This window comes from Meleagris gallopavo, chromosome 8 (assembly GCF_905368555.1).
Source record: "Meleagris gallopavo chromosome 8, MGAL_WU_HG_1.1, whole genome shotgun sequence".
Lineage (NCBI taxonomy): Eukaryota > Metazoa > Chordata > Aves > Galliformes > Phasianidae > Meleagris > Meleagris gallopavo.
Genome location: NC_139411.1, coordinates 10183859 through 10200132, shown reverse-complemented (window position 1 = coordinate 10200132; position 16274 = coordinate 10183859). Strand labels below are relative to the sequence as shown.

The window sequence follows — 16274 nt, the reverse complement described above, 5'->3', positions numbered from 1 at the left end:
AAGCATCATTTTATATATGGAGTATGACAAACACATTTTAACTGTTCTTCCAAGCATATAAGCAGTAAATACACATGCAGTACCATTCACATTCTTGTTTTAGTTACATAGTCACAAATGCTGCTCTACCAACTGCACAGTTATTCTCATCAGATTAGCCAGTTAAATCTGAAATTCCCAAATACAGCAACAATTAAAAAATATATATATTCCAACAAGCAAATTCTTTTTATTTCTAAAACTCAGTGTACAAGATTTCCAGTCTACTTTTTACCTCCCTCAGTGGTTTCAGCACAGATTAAGGGCAATCAATTCTTTCCAAGCTCTTTCCTGGAGCTTGTCTGTTACCTCATTTCCTGGCTCCTATGAAGCAATGTGAGACAAAACTTTGGTGAAAACTATTACCATAACATTTATGTTTTGAAATAGTGAGTTCAGTCCATCAAAGTGAGTAGCACACTCCATGGTATATGAGACAGTTCACACAATTAAGAAGTTAAAAAATATATATATATGTGACTGTAAGGTTTTCCAACATTCTCTTCTTTTCTTTCACCCTTCTCAGTAGCTTACTTCATAAGACCTCCAGCTTCCAGACACTGCCAAGTGCTCTTACCCTTGATTTGCCCATCTCTGCCAGCTCTGTGAAGCACCTCTTTCAAACTCATTCTAATCACAGCGCGACAGATTAAAAAGTGATATTCTTAGCTTCATCATTCAGTTAGACTTGTAAATCAATTAAATGAAGAAGAAACAGACCTTGATTAATGATCAGATTATATATAAGCTCAAAGACTACACATCATTAGATACTTAAAAGCCACAAAAACCAATTTTACTACTGTAACATAAAAACTTACCCACTTGGCAATCGGACACCCCTGAGAGCTTTTTCCTTCCTTTCCTGTATAAACGACTACCTCTATTCTCACAGCGCTTCCTTTTGCTCCATACCTGCATTAAGAAAGTTCAGCAGTGGAACTGAAAACACATTTTAAAACAGTAAACACCTTCAATAAAACAAGAACAACAATTTTATTTTTTACTTTATTGAGAACAGAGGAGAAAAAAAATACATAGCGCAACAAAGAACACTTCTAAATTCAAAGTCCTACTTGCAAAAGCGATTTTGAAATATCTATTCCAGTGACAGGCTTCTGTCACTAAGGGGTTTCTATTACTTGGAAAGGAAATGTTATCTGCTTGAAAATCCTAGAGCACTTAGTCACTTTCTGTCCAATTTGAGACAGGTTGTTTGCAAGCAGGACACCAGAAAGCCTACTCCTGCCAGCTGCTAATCTCTGTCATCCCTATGGACTTCAACAGCACCTACGAGCACAGTGGCTAAAACTGCTGGAACTCAGACAAGATGCATAAATTTGGAATTGGAATGTGAGAGCTTCCCTCAAGCACATCAGAACAGGAAAATGTTTTACAAATGAATACAGCGAAAGTATTAGAAAAACAAAGCCAAACAGCACTCACTTTCCCACAGCTCCTCTTCTTTTCTGCTTACACAAAAATACTATTAGCACTAAAAAGCACATTTTCTCACCTGTTCTCCATTATTTCTCTCACAGCAGCAACACTTGGTCCTGTTCCGAGGTGTGTGTAATATGGGCCTTCATCTTTCTCAATAATTTGCTCTATAAACAGGTTGAGAAAATTAAGTTCGCACATCCATTTCTCATTTACATCACTACAAGTCAGCATAGAAATGGTTTACAGAAACATCATCTCAAATACACAAAGTCTGCCCCTGAAATGCAATGAATAAGCAATATGATTGGTTTTTCCCCTCAGAGACATCAAAATTATATTATTTTATGCTTGCTTTCTCCTATTAATCTTCTGGTAGATTCTCTTTCTTGGTGCTACAAATAGATCCTATTTATAACACTATTTTGCATTCTTTACCAATGTTCATTGCAGGACCTGACACATACTGACTAAGTAAGCTTCCCAATGCCCTTGTGAGTAGGCAAACATTATCAATTCAGAGAATTGAGGCCAAAAAAACATCAGCTGACAGTCATATACATACTACAGAACAAAAAAACGCAATCCAGGCCTCTTAACTAGCAGCTTGTTGCTTCAGAACATTAAAGATGAAAAAAATCTGCCTTTGTACAATGTTAACAGTCCCTGAAGTGTTTTTTTCCTCCCCATCTGTGTGCTTTGATAGTTTGAAAACACAGCATGTCCAATACCATCAATCAAGTTGTATTGCAAAATTCTCAGCACCGAGTTCAATCCGACACCTCATGCTACAACACAAACTGTTCTGTATCTGGATTTATTACCTAATCTCCAGCTCTCATCTTATCTCTGAGATGAGACATCTACAAGCCTTTGACAGGAATCTTAACAGAAACTCCCACCACCCTCAGGGCAAACCATGACAGTAACACAACTGCCCTCAACAATTCCCTGCTGCTTAGCCAGGAGGCATTTAGGTAGCAATGAAAAGGTATTGGGAAAGTTTTTGCCCAGCTCATCTCAAGCAGAAACTGGTTTGAGACCGTAGAAATCCTAATCTGATATACTCAGATGAAATTACAAGCATACAGGTGAGTAACAAGAAAACAAATAGAAAAACTCATTTTCCTCAGTTTGAATTTAAACAGGTCAGATGCAAGGCCAAAAATACCGAATTTGCAGGCCTGAAGAACACCAGGCAAAGGCTACAGAAAGGGAAAGAATCATTTCCTTCTAGTTCCTAACAGCAAAACAAGTATCTTTTTGCAACACCTATGCATCAAGTATTCTTTCTTGCATTAAGGGGAGCAACACAAACACATGGCCATGTGAAAGGTACAGGCAAAAGCTAGCGAAAGGATGACTTACCAACACAGTCACAAGTTGGCAATTCAGACTGTCCTTTTTTTGTAGGTGTATCTATTAAATTTTTTGTAGGAGTATCGAGAAACTTCATCGGTGATTCGAGAAAACTGCTGAGTGTGTTTTTTGCTGGAGAACACCCTGAGTCGCCTGTGCTCTGCGGATGGTCAGTACCCAAACTTCTTGATGTTAGAATGGTAACTTCCCCTGCACACTCCATGTTCCTGAGAGCTTCCACAGTGCCTGGCACCTGACCCGCACTGCAGGAAACAGGCAGCATTTTCGGATCTACCTGTTGATCAACAGCACCCTGCTGGACATAGGCTTTATCTTCACTGCATGCTTCGCTAGCTCTCAGGTTAGACTGACTAAAAGTTTGAGGCAAAGGATGTGTCTGACCAACATTCACTGCCTGCTGTACCTGAGAATTACATTTTTCTGTAAACATCTGTGTGTTTTCACTTGGTCTGGTTAACAAGGATGCTGTTTTCAACTGCGAAACTGACAGAGGATTATGGGAGAGCAGATCACTATATTGGTTACATGCAGCAACGTCGTTTTTCAGTGGAATGATGCCTGGTGGGTCACTGGAGCCTGCAGTTTTGATTTGTTCATTCACCACTTCATAGCCAAACAACCTGTCTTTTTTTTTGTCCTGCGGTACCTCAGATAATCTATGGAATTTTATCTGTGTTTGAGGAAGAAACAACCTAGGTTTTTCCTGTAACGTTAGCGCATTTTGACTCAGTGCTTTCTGTACTTTGGTTCTTGGTGATTTTTTTTCAGACAGAACTATTCTGGAGTCCTGTGGCATGGTTTGACCAAGCTTGTGCAGTTTTGATGATATCCAAATGTCCTGTAACTCACTATGCTGGCATGACAACAACTCTAGTTGGTTTCGATTAATCTGTTGATAGCGTGCTTCTTGAGGCTTTTTTTTGTGTCTTGGTTTCCACGGTACAGCATTTCCTTTTTTATTTGTTGATTGTTTTTGCTTTAACAGTAAGGAACTGCAATTATGCCTAAAAAATACAGATTCTTTTCTCTGCAGCAGGTCTTGGTTATGTTTTGCTTGCCTCTCATGGGATATTAAGTTAAGCAGTGATGTCTTTATGTCATTTTTCTGTTCTGGATTTGCCCGGTTTGATTCAATTAATGCTGCAAGTTGAGTTAGTTGTGTAGCTACATCCTCTTCATCCTGGCTGTGAATTCCTCCTTCTTTAATTAAAGAACCAGCTTCTAAGCTCAAATTATTACAGGTTGGCTTTTGATCTAACTGGCCAAGAGTATCCAAGTTGCTGCTTGCATGTTGAACACTGCAATACTGTGAAAGGGTGACTGGATCACAGTTTTTCTTGGTATTAAGTCCTGAAAATGATTTTGCATTAGATCTTAACTCAGATAAAGTTTTGGTATCTCTTGAGGATAACTGCAATTTATACATCTCACTAGCAAGATTGGCAGGTTTATCATGCAATTCAGAAATCGAACTTTGGCCATTGTATAATACTGGCTTATTTGGGAGCTGCTTTTGTGAGTGAGCACAGTGAGTCAAGAGCTGTTGTTCTTTCTGTAAGTAAGTGTCTTTGATTTCTTTTAATGTAGAAGACGTAAAGGAGGATGAAATATCCCTTTTATAACTATGGAGCAAGTTGGAAGTTCTTTCTTCTGTACATTCACTATTTTCAGCTTTAGTTGGGGAAGATGTTGCTAAAGGGACTTCAGATAACTGTGTTAAAGCTTCAATAGCTACAACCTGCTCCACAGTTAGGTTTCTGTTTTTAATCAGGGACAAGAAAGTTGGCTGGAGTGAAGGACTCTCATACTGTGTCTCTGCGTTAGGTACTTTGAAGCAATCCTCTCCATGCACTTCCTCTTTAACCAAAGGAGGACAACATGTGCTTTCCTGCAGATCCAAAACAGAGCTGGTTTGCAATACTGACTTATCAGAATCCTGAAAGACACTGCAAGTACAGTTTTCCTCTTTCATGAAAAGATTTCCTTGTTTGTCTGGGTGAACACAGCTAACACTAGTTGTCAGAGTGCTGACTATGTCATTCAGATTGGTAGCCTTCATCCACTGGGCATGGGAGTTGCTTGTCAAATCTGTCCTTTCCACTACAGATGCTTTTTTCAGTGAAGCAACTGCTTCTGGTGATAAGTAATGTAGGGTTTTTATGCCATTTTTGATGGTCTGTGCAAATGATTTTTTTGGCTCAGCTAATTGACTGGGAGAGACGGCTCGTTCACTTTCTTCTGCATTTCTCAAGTGTTCGTGGCCTGTCAGAGTTCCATGGGTATCTCCATTGACATGGACACCAAAAGATGGCTTCTCGTTATGTGCCCACTTCTCTGCTTCTAAGCCTGTCATTCTTTCTTTCTCCTTAGACTGTGCATTTTCAAAGGGTTGTGTTTGGTTTGTTTTCACCCTGTATTTTTCACCATGACCACATATACTGCATTCCATGAGTTCTGGTCTGCGGCCATTTACTGGTTTGTTTTCTAAATTTGCCTATGAAATAATAATAATAATTAAAAAAAATGTTGTAACAGCTGCTCAAAAGCATTAAGAATAAGAAGCATATTACTTATAGCAATTAAACCCTACTTTGAATATATTAGGAATATCCTAATTAAGCACAGGCATAGATGTTGAAAAAAAAAAAAAACAGGAAGTCATAAAAAACCTGAAGCCTGTCCGTATTTATAGTAAGGTATTTTTTAAGGTGTTTTAATGGGGTATGCAGAAGAAGAAACCTTGTGCATGGGGAAAACTAAGGAAATGAATTAGCACATAAAGGACTTCACTAAACTGTAAAGATTTTGATCTAAGGATTTAATTCTTTGCTGAATTTGCATAAGCAGATGAAAGTCTCCATCCAATTCAAAGCAAGACTGAAAACTAAAAGCTTGGACTTCACAAAGTTTGGTATAATTATAAATCTACAGCTATACTCAAGCTGACATGTGACTTGTTTGGACACTCTAGCAAGAATGACTGCTTTTTGGGTTAGCTGCAACTCCTTCAAAACTGGCAAACGTTAAAGTGAGATGGTTAATAAGCCAGCTATGGTGTTAGTGCATCTGAAAGTTATCATGTAAACACTGTGACTGCCTTGTACATTTAGACGGTATATTTCAGGTAACTGAGCTAGCATTATTACTATTTTAGCAAACTCTTAATATTTAATTTAATATATCCTTCATCTTCCCAGACACAATACAATTCATGGGGCTACAACAATTTCAAAAGCAACCAAGTCAGAATACTGTGTCCTGGAGACTGTATGCAGATGGGCCTCATTTGAGGTAGTAATCTTACTGCAGCATCTAAAAATTATTTAAATATTCTGTAGCTTTCAGCCCTACTTAGCACAGAAAACATCACTGCTTTTCAAATTAGACACTGCAATAGAACTGGTTAATTAACCATACATTGGCACAGAAGTTTTTAGCAGTTCACTTTTAGCACCAAATTTAAAATTGTTAAATGAAACATGATTTAGCAACCATAGCTAAAATGCAAGCACTTCTCCAAGAAAGGAGAACAAATGTAAAATGGAATTATGATTAATCATAACCATCAAGGCAAACCTTTCAGAAATCCCTAGGCAAAATGAAGCATATGGACCTAACTCCATCTGGAGCCCAATATCCGCCTCACAACTGATTGCTAATTGATAAAAAACATAACAGAGAATCCTTAGTGCGCCCTAAATATTATCAGGCATCAAAGTAATATGAAAATGTTATGTAAAAATGTGTCCAACACCTCTGCAGCTAAGTCAAATGTATGGAAATTAAGAAAGAAAGACACCATACATGTTTCTCCATTACACACAGATGCTGACTCAGGTCTCTGAGCCTGAATTCCTCTGGATCCTGGGGAATTTTCATCAAATGGGACCCAGGGAATCACCAAGCAATTTCTAAGAGTTCCACAAAAGTGGATAAGTAAACCTATTGTTAACAGGGCTAAAGGATTTACATAGGCCTCCATAACTACCAAAGAATATTGGAACAATCCAGCACTAAAAAGTAAAAACACACAATTCTCTGCCTACACAAAAGCTGCACTTCAATTACCAGCTTCTTTCCTCTGCACTTAACTTCAGGAAGAACCATAATATGAAGTTACTGATCTTTCAGCAATAAAAGTATACCTCTATCAGTCCAAAAGCTGTCCCAACTATGTAAAAACTGCTATTAGAAGTTACTTAATTGAGTAGGAAGCTGAGGAGGTAGAAGCAAATAGATTAAAATCATTCCTCGGAGCTTACAGGTTTTCAATACAACCACAAAAAACTGCAAAATGAGTAATGAGAGATGGAGGGAAAGGAGGACAGTTCAAGCATGACCATCAGCAATATGTCCCACTTCTCTAACAACCACACTGTTCCTCACTAAAGCACTCTTATCTGACTGTGCTTGAAAATATTCAGTACAGTACCTGCTAGAAGCATACAAGTGCAGTGCTGTGTCCACATAAGACCCAATTGATCTTAGCAGCAAACTGGCATTATTAATAAAATTATTCCCCACACATATAATAATTTCCACTAACTGAAAGCTGCCTACATGCAACAACGACGAAAAAAGAACCAGCTGAATCATATCACTGGTTTTGTTTCATATTTTATTTTTCCATGCAATTAATTATAATAAAATTTGATTTAAAAAAGAAATCAACTCCTCTTCCTTTTGAGTGCTGTGCCACTTTTCCTCTTTTGTTACTGTACTACAATGAATCCTAAATACACCTTTTTTTAATTTTCCTTCTCTTACCAGACTTTCCTGTGGCCTTTTCTGTTTAATAGGTAAAGCTACTGTTTCCCTGTATAAAAAGAAATAAAGACATACTAGCAGGGGCAGAAGTCATTTGATTCTTCTCCTCAGCCAAAGTCTGGCAGACCAAAAGCAATAGCTCAGCAAATGCTTTTGCAGCTGAACAACCTGATTGGAGAAGTCTATCTTCCAGTCCTGAAGCAAAAGCACTGAAAGCTACAGTCAAGGATACCATGCTTCCAAGCAACAGTCTTAAAATTCATGGAAGCTGAGCACGGAAGACTGATCTGATTGATTTCTAAAGTTCTTATACAAGTGTAATGGAAAGTGGTAGAATGAACTGGATCAATGAAAGTAATTTCCTCTCTTCTTCATGAAGGGGAGCACTGCTTTAGCTGGATATATAGAACACTAGCAAATCATACTCAAAATAAAACTTTGCAATAGTTAATATTATTAGGAGAAGAACCAGAGAGTAGAGCCCACCGTAGTCATTACTAGATTGTTTAAACTTCAACATTTTATCTTTTTTGTCTTATACACACACTTCACTGCATGAGGTAATGCTTCCAAGCACACATGAAAAGCCAGTTACAGCAAATCACTCTCAAAAGAGTCAGACCATAACATTGATTTTTCTTTAAATACAACATGACTGTGAAGTAATGCAAAGTTTTCAGTAATTCACAATCAAAATACAATGTCAAGGCTAACCTAAAGACTTTTCTACATTTTCTGTACAATTAAGAGTAGACTGCAGGTTTATATCTCACTTCACGTCTGCATAGGTGGTAACAACACATTTTGTACGGAAGGTAACAGCCAGTAATTATGCTTGTGACCAGAAATAACAGATGATATCTAGATCAACTACTAGCAAAATGGCTCTTGGAGCAAGTCTTGACAAGCTGCACAACAGCCTATGTCCCCTAAGTAGACATCCCAATTATATTCTTCCCCCACCCCCATAGGAACAGAGTTCTCAACACATGAGAATAATGATTGCACCTATTAGCTTGTGCTAATAACCTGATGACCTGAAAGGTAGCTCTTCCAGCATAACAACATTCAACAATGCAAAGGGATGGGAGAGTGAAGAGAGCTTGCACTGTGCACCTCTTTTCCCAAAGCAGTGCTTTGGGTAAGTTTGGATCCTGATACAGCATCTGCAGCCATGCAGCAGACCACGCACGCTCCTCCAGGTTGGCAGAATGCTGGTACCATCTCAGAACTCTAATGTCTTAAGAAGAAATTTCTCTCAGAAAAACTGTTTGGGGAAAAAAAAGAAAAAAAAAGAAAAAAGACAACAAACATACTTCATCTAATATTTGAACAGGGTATTTTATTCATGGCCCAGTTGTCAGATGTCAGGGTTTCACCAGGAGATAAGCAAGAACCAGCCAGCTGACCAGTACCAATTTACTCCTATGCAATGTATTCCTATTCCCCAGCATCTGCCCCCAGGACACGTAGCAACTCCATGGAACACAGGGTGGGTACTGCCTAATAGAGGTGTAAGTATGGGACCATCATATAAGGATAAAAAGATAGATGTGGGATAGAAGATACGGACAGAGAGCCAGAAAGCACCAGACAGGGGAAACACTCATCTATGTCGGGTGCTACTAAGTAAGCCACCCCATGCATTGGTTTGAACAGATGCTATGGAAAGCGTAGGGTTACTGACTACCATAATGCAGACAACAAAAAAGTTGCTGCCCAAGGTTGCAGGCTGAGCCGAGTTCCTGGGAAGGTAACCAGGCCACAGAGAAGGACAGCTAAGAAGGGGCCCATTTGCAAGCCGAGGCTCATTCCCATTAACTTCACCAGAAACTTAGATCTATTATCACCAATTACATATTAACCATGGCCATGAAATGGTATGCGTCTCTCAGTATACCACACTTGTACAGCAGCTCACAGAAAGCACATTTCCCACAGATCTTCGGGTAAAGAGAGCAATTTGGGTCCTACAATAATATAACATAACCTGCCCCTACAGTATGTTTTGTTCCTCACAGGAACAGTGGCACTGAGCAAGCATTTACAGCAGGCTCAGAATTCCACATTTTAGAAGCTACAGCAACAAAAGCAAACAATCTTTGCCCTTGGAAAAATGATGTAAAAAAGTGTAAGCAGGTTTGTATGGAAACTCAAGGCAATGATAAGTTCCGCGAAGCTGGAGAAAATCACCCAACTGTGCTTTGCTGAATGGATCCTCCTTCACTCACAACTCCCCTGTGCCCCAGAATATCCAGCCCACCCAAACTCACCCACTCAATTACCACAGCAAGACTTGACACTGGATCTTTTAGCAGCTAGCAAATCCACCCTACCTTAACAGCGTGAGGATTTTGTCATCTATATTTATATCCAGAATGAGCTATAGTAACAACTATATTGTGGTATCTTCACTCCCTTCTCTCTCCAACACCACCACCACAGTTCTGCTTATCTCGTGTAACACTTCAGTGAGACCACTTACAAGACCTACAAGATCTTCTATAAGAAGATCCTAAAGGATGCAGTCGCTAGCAAAAATAAATAAATAAACAAACAAAGTGCAAAACACTTATGCAGACTCTAAAGGTTTCATGTTGTGACCCATAGAGAAGTGTATTTATTAGATTACTCAAATTGCTGTTTCTGTCAACCCTGTGCTCTAGAATGTGAAAGTGCAAAGCAAAACCACAAAAAACACACCATGGACACCCTGCTCCCCTAACACAGGCTCCCAAAAAAGGAGATGCTAAAGGAAAACTTCTTACAGAATCTTTTATGCTACAGAAGCCAATACAAACTAGTATCATGCTTGGGTTTTTCTGTTTGTTCTACACGATGTTCTGATTTATTCAATCGTTTATCTTCAACGTTGTAATGGAACACTCAAAGAAACACTGACAGCTCTGGGAAACACAGCACTCAACCCACAAAAGAAAAAGGATATATACAATCACCAGCAATATCTATTCCCTAATACAACTCTCCCCTAACGTGCTTTAATTAAAAGGTAGAGATGGAATAAATTCAGTCTTTGAACTTACTCATCTTAGCTAATGTCTCTTATAGTTTACTCATTTATGAAGCCATCACCATACGTTTAAGCCTGTAACTGTAAATTGAGAATCAGCAGCGTTCTTAATGGGGTCCTTGGGGAAATTATCACAGCTATATATTATATAAGATCCTTAGCAATGACCTAGAAGAAAAGTGAAACTAATTCTGATAGAAAAATAGCTAATAATGATAAAATTAGACATGATTTTTTGGCTGGCAATCAAAAATTTCAATACAGATAAAGGTGAAGCTGTGTATCTAACAATAAAGACATTGGACTGTATGTACATAATACAGGTTTTATCTTAGAAAGCAATGACCCTGGAAGGAGCATTAACATGGTCAATAAAACACTGCACAGTAACTATAGAAACTCCTCTTGCAACTTTATGGCCAAAACAGTTAGCAAGATTCTCCAATGCATAAATAACAATGCAATTAGGAAAAGACAGATTATTTTATACCCCGTATTTGGCACTTCTACACCTGCCAGTGGAGCAGAGCGTCCAATCCTGGCATACCCAATTCAAGCAAGACATTGATATGCTGGACAGGTCTTGGAAGACTATGAGAAAAACAAAAGATTGAAGTATCTTGAAGTGAAAGCCTCAAGTCCACTTTCTACAATTTACCAAAGAAAATCGAAAGGCCACAAACTATTGCTAAGCCTGCGCAGAAAAGAAAGCTAATAACAGAAGGCTCTTTGTTCTAGCAGACAAAAGTATAACAAGACTCAATGACTTCAAGTTAAAGCGAGGGAAGTCCGAACTGAAACTATGTTGCGCATTTTTGTAGAGGTACAGAGTAAAAAAAATCTTTTAAGCATGTCACTAGATGCTTCATCACAATTTTCATCCACAGGAATTTACAAGTTAAAAATACCTAAAGGAACTTGAAAACATGATGCTTCGATCATCATAAATTGATTCAGTCTTACAATCCCCGAGTGTAAAAGCAAATGATCACAAAGACCTTGCACAGCTTTAGGGTATGTGAACCAAGCTAATGTAAGTCCCTTCCCCTCTGTTTCAGCTCACTAAAGATCTGAGCTGCTGCATCAGGTAATGCCCCAATTCCTATAATCTAAGTAGGAGCACATTCAGCTCCTTAACAGGGGACTTAGTTTGAGTGCTTAACCATCTGTCCCACAGCCACTTACACTATTCACAACCTGCTACACGCCGGCATAGCAGCTCTCAGACCACGTCTACCAAGAACACACAGCTCAGTAAGTTGACAATGCTGACCTGCCCTGGCTCCCAAAGACGCACTGAAACAAGTCATTCACCAACTCATTTCCAAATTCCAACATCTACATTGCATGTACATTCTAGTCTGGTTTAAGGCCAATGAGAGGGCATAGACTAAAAGAATAGACTAAAATCTTTTCTAAGACTAAGAGTTTTCAATAAAGAACAGAATTTACACATATATAACATCCACTGCCTCCTTACAGGATGACCAATTTCCACTCACAAGCCAGAACAACAACGGTCCAGAGCAGCACTGCCAAAATGACAGTGTTTGGGTTGCAGTGATAACAGTCATCAGGCAACGATCATCTGTTATGAAATTAAATGCTTTGCATTTTGAAATACATGGAAACTCTAATTTACAACGTCAATAAAATCTTACTTTACCAAAATGAAATTTAGAGTTAAATTTTTACTACAGAGCATTAATTAAATGCTCTGGACAATTTGGACAAGAACACTGAAAAAGGAATCCAAAATTGAGTGTCAGTTTGAAGTCTGCCTTGAAAAATTCTGATGCAACAAAAGGCCGAATGCTTAAGGTGCTGGAACAAGAAGACAGACAGACATGTTCTATACACTGACTAGAGAAATCAATGACAAGTGATTACTGTTGGCTTGTTTTATGTAATCACAGTTTTCTTTTTTCTTGATATCAGTTAAGTTTCATGTATCTGACATTTCAAAAGAAAGCACCTTTTTAAGAACGCATGGATCCTTTGTTTTTATCTCCCAAATCAAATTCTATAAATATAAATTTACTGTAGTGAAAGTTAAATCTTTCAGTATTTACAAATTCTATAAATATAAATTTACTGTAGTGAAAGTTAAATCTTTCAGTATTTACAAAGCCAAGGCTCTTGCTAATGCCCATGGGAAAAATCTGCTGCTGTCTTATCTTCAAGATCTTATTTTTTTAATTAATGTCATTATCTAAAACCTTAGTGTAACATCAGAGAATGAAAAAGCACATAAAAATGAAAATCTGGTCCCACTCAAGTAAGGTGGAGACTTCTAACTGGGTTTCCTCCTGCAACTGAAAGCAACAAAAGCAACAAAAAACGTGCTTAGCAATGTGGTATAGGGTTCTAAATGAATAGCATGCGTTTTCACATTTTCTAGATACTGTTATTATCTATTAATGTATGAATATCAAACATCAAACACTGCCAACTGAATACTGGAATCTGCAAAGCTATTTCAAGTATTTATTTGCCTACATTACATGTAGCAAGTATTCAATAAAGTTCTTAGTTCCATAATTAATAACCAGTATCAACAAAACATCACCAGAGTAAGCAAGCAGAATTTATTTTGTGTTGTTATAACTTCCTTAGAAATCTCTAAACCATGCACAGACATACCTATAAACCTGCCCTACTTGCACACGTTGACACATTCTTCTTCCTTCCCACAAATGTTACTTCACTGATACTAACATTTTTGATCACAGGCATTCTTAAGAAGCTCTTTCCTCTAAATTCAATACAGTGAAACCTTCAGCATCCCACACACAGCGACAGGCAAGATCTAAACAAATAGTGATTCAAAGCACGTGCAGCCCTCTCCCCCCCCGACACCCTAACTACCAGGCTCTACCTGGCCCAGCCTCACTGTGCCTCTGCCTCCAGCATTCCCTGCACAAGCAGAGGAGTGTTACTAGCCCCACAGCTGCTTCATGAGCTGCAATGAGTTGGAGGATGCTTCCAATTCTGGGGAGGAGAGGAAGCAGCACTAACAGGGAGCTCAGTAGGACAGGGGCTGTAAGGGAAGAAGAGCATCTCTGCATTCTGCTCAGCCCTATCAGCACCACAGCTAAAAGCCCACCAGGGACTGGCTTCAACCCCCCCAAGACATAGAGTAAGATAACTAATTTACAGACCATTTACAAAGACCTTCTTCCTTAAGATTCCTTTCAAAAAAATGTCTATAAACAGGTGAAGTCTTAAGGTACCATACCAAGGAAATACAGTTACTCATGAGGAAGCACTGGAGACTGCAAAAAGTGTGATAATTCATTACAACCACAATCATGCCTGCTTACTTCACCTGAGGTACACAAGCCTATTAAGCACAACAACAACAACAACAAAAATTCCATTTAGACATACATCCAGTTATCAAAAAGGTCCTTAAAAATAATAATCTAGGTATCATTTGTGAAACAAATTATTTCAAAATTAAAAGCATTCAACTGCTGAGTTACTCCTTAGTTATTGTAGTTCTAAAAGTAAGAGTTGGATAATTTATGTAAGCTGTTCATCTGCCAAAAGCAAATTCCCTATGGAAAAGGGAGCAAAAAGGCACAAGAGTAGGCAGATATATCCAAACAGTACTCAAAGTAATTTTAATTGGTATTTTCCAAATGAGTACATTCCAAGATGATTAAGTTCCTTTAAAAAACACAAAGCACGTCTTCTGTACAACATCCCTTCCAACTCCCATTATTCTGTCTTCTTCCTCTGTCAAATTCCACAGCCCTGCAATTTCATCCACTGACTTGTTGATATCTTATTTTAAAAAAGAAAAAAAAAGTTGAATTACTTCCAGCTAAATATTCTGGCAGGCATTTTGTGCTAAAAAAAATAATTATATTTAGGTGTTCAAAAATCCATTCAAGTCATGCTCATTCAAAGCATTAGCGTGCATATTAGAGTTGCTTCTCTTAACTTTTGTTAACACGTACATTAGGTTGAAATAGTGCAATTTAAGCAGCAAAACAAACCACACTTTGAAGAGGGCTAACAACAGCTGGTCTATCATAGCAACTTCATATCTGAACATTGTTTTTGATACGAAATACCATGCTTTGTACACATGGAGGAGAAAAATCAAAGAGAATGCTCAAGTATGTATTTGTAGCTTTGATGGAAATGAGACTCCCACTAGCTCCTAAGCACAAGGTTTACCAACAAACCCAAAGTTCTAGATATTAAGTAAGCTCTTGCTTTTGGTTTGACTTAAACCAAACTGATTTTAGAGTTTCGCAGGTGTTGTCTACACTTTCCTTGTGCACAGATCACCACTACAGCGTTTATGCATAAACACACAAACAGAATCAGGCAGAGAACAAAGAATGGGCATGCAGTCACAATACTCACTTAGCACTGCATATACTACTGTGGATCTCTCTCTTTGGTCTTTTTTTTCCCCCTTTTTGTTTGTTGGTTGGTTTTTAAAAACTCCATGAATGCAGCAAACATCTGCAGCCATCCAAATGGCAGCCGTAGCTCCCCAGAGTCTACTAGAAAGACCACAGCCTGTGCCTCTTCATCAGCTGTATCTTGACCTGGAGGCAGCTTCCTTACTGGTGCTACTGCTAACTGTAGATCTCCTTGACAACACGATGCCTTCTTCAACTGTCCTGTTTGCCCGAGCTGCATTTATAAATTTGCACGTGACCGCCAACATTGTTAAGAAGAGGTGTGCTGCAGTGCCCAAACTGAGGGAGCACACTGCTAAAAGGAGAATGATAATAACTAAGTGAAGCTGGATGCCCAGTACACCTTCTGAAATGCAGGCAGGCAAATTTTTAAGTACAAACCCCTTCTTTCTAGATTTTCTATTATCGATGATAAAATGTAAGAAGTTTCTGCTTAACTAGGGAAAACATACAAGATAATTTGGAACAAAAACCATGAGTGCTCCTTCTTTGTTATCTATTTCTATGAACTCATGATGACTCTTTCTTCAAAAAGCATTTGCTCACTAAATGAGATGAATATTTTGGACATCCTTTCAAATTAAGTATGGAGAACGAAGCACAGTAGCTATGGCACTAATTGTGGCACAAAATTTCCTAAATGACTCCTCTTTCAATAGCTAGGAAAAAGCAGTGCATGCATGCTTTTCATGGAAATGAAAAAACAGTTAGCAAAAGCCACAATGTAACAGTATTTATCACTTTTGTTTATAATGCTTATATCTGTCAAACTTTGTTTTCAACAGGAAAGCATTGCTTATTTTAACCTGGTACAGAAGAATTCATAAATACGCTAGTTCATAAAAGTATAATTAGAGGAACTGCTAACTCTCCAAATAAATAAGTGTGCATCTATACAAACTTAGGATGACTGGAAAAATACAAACTCCACATATCACTTAAGCACAGTGCTACATATTCCTCTTTAAAAATGTCTACAATCCTTTTTTGAAGCAAAACACAATTAAAACTCCAGTGAAACAATAAAAAAAAAAAATAATAATTCAAAACATCTATTAATTTTTTTTTTTTTTTTTGACATGTCACTGCTTAGCTTCACTCAAACCACCGCTGACCATTAAAACAAAGATTGAGGTTGTAATTCAGTAGATAGAGCACCACTCTACACAGCAGTC

General features: G+C 38.2%; 1 protein-coding gene across 6 annotated transcripts in view; it reads right to left on the bottom strand.

Annotated features, from left to right (window-relative positions):
- The window catches only part of TET1 (tet methylcytosine dioxygenase 1), a 75048-nt gene that overhangs the window by 42855 nt on the left and 15919 nt on the right, over nt 1–16274 (bottom strand). For all 6 annotated transcript variants that reach the window (XM_085229292.1, XM_085229293.1, XM_085229294.1 and 3 more), the window contains 3 exons: nt 2848–5353; nt 1556–1646; nt 861–954 (listed from right to left, as the gene is read on the bottom strand). In XM_085229292.1, the coding sequence (XP_085085418.1) occupies nt 861–954; nt 1556–1646; nt 2848–5353 (2691 nt within the window). The remainder of the gene's footprint in view (nt 1–860; nt 955–1555; nt 1647–2847; nt 5354–16274) is intronic.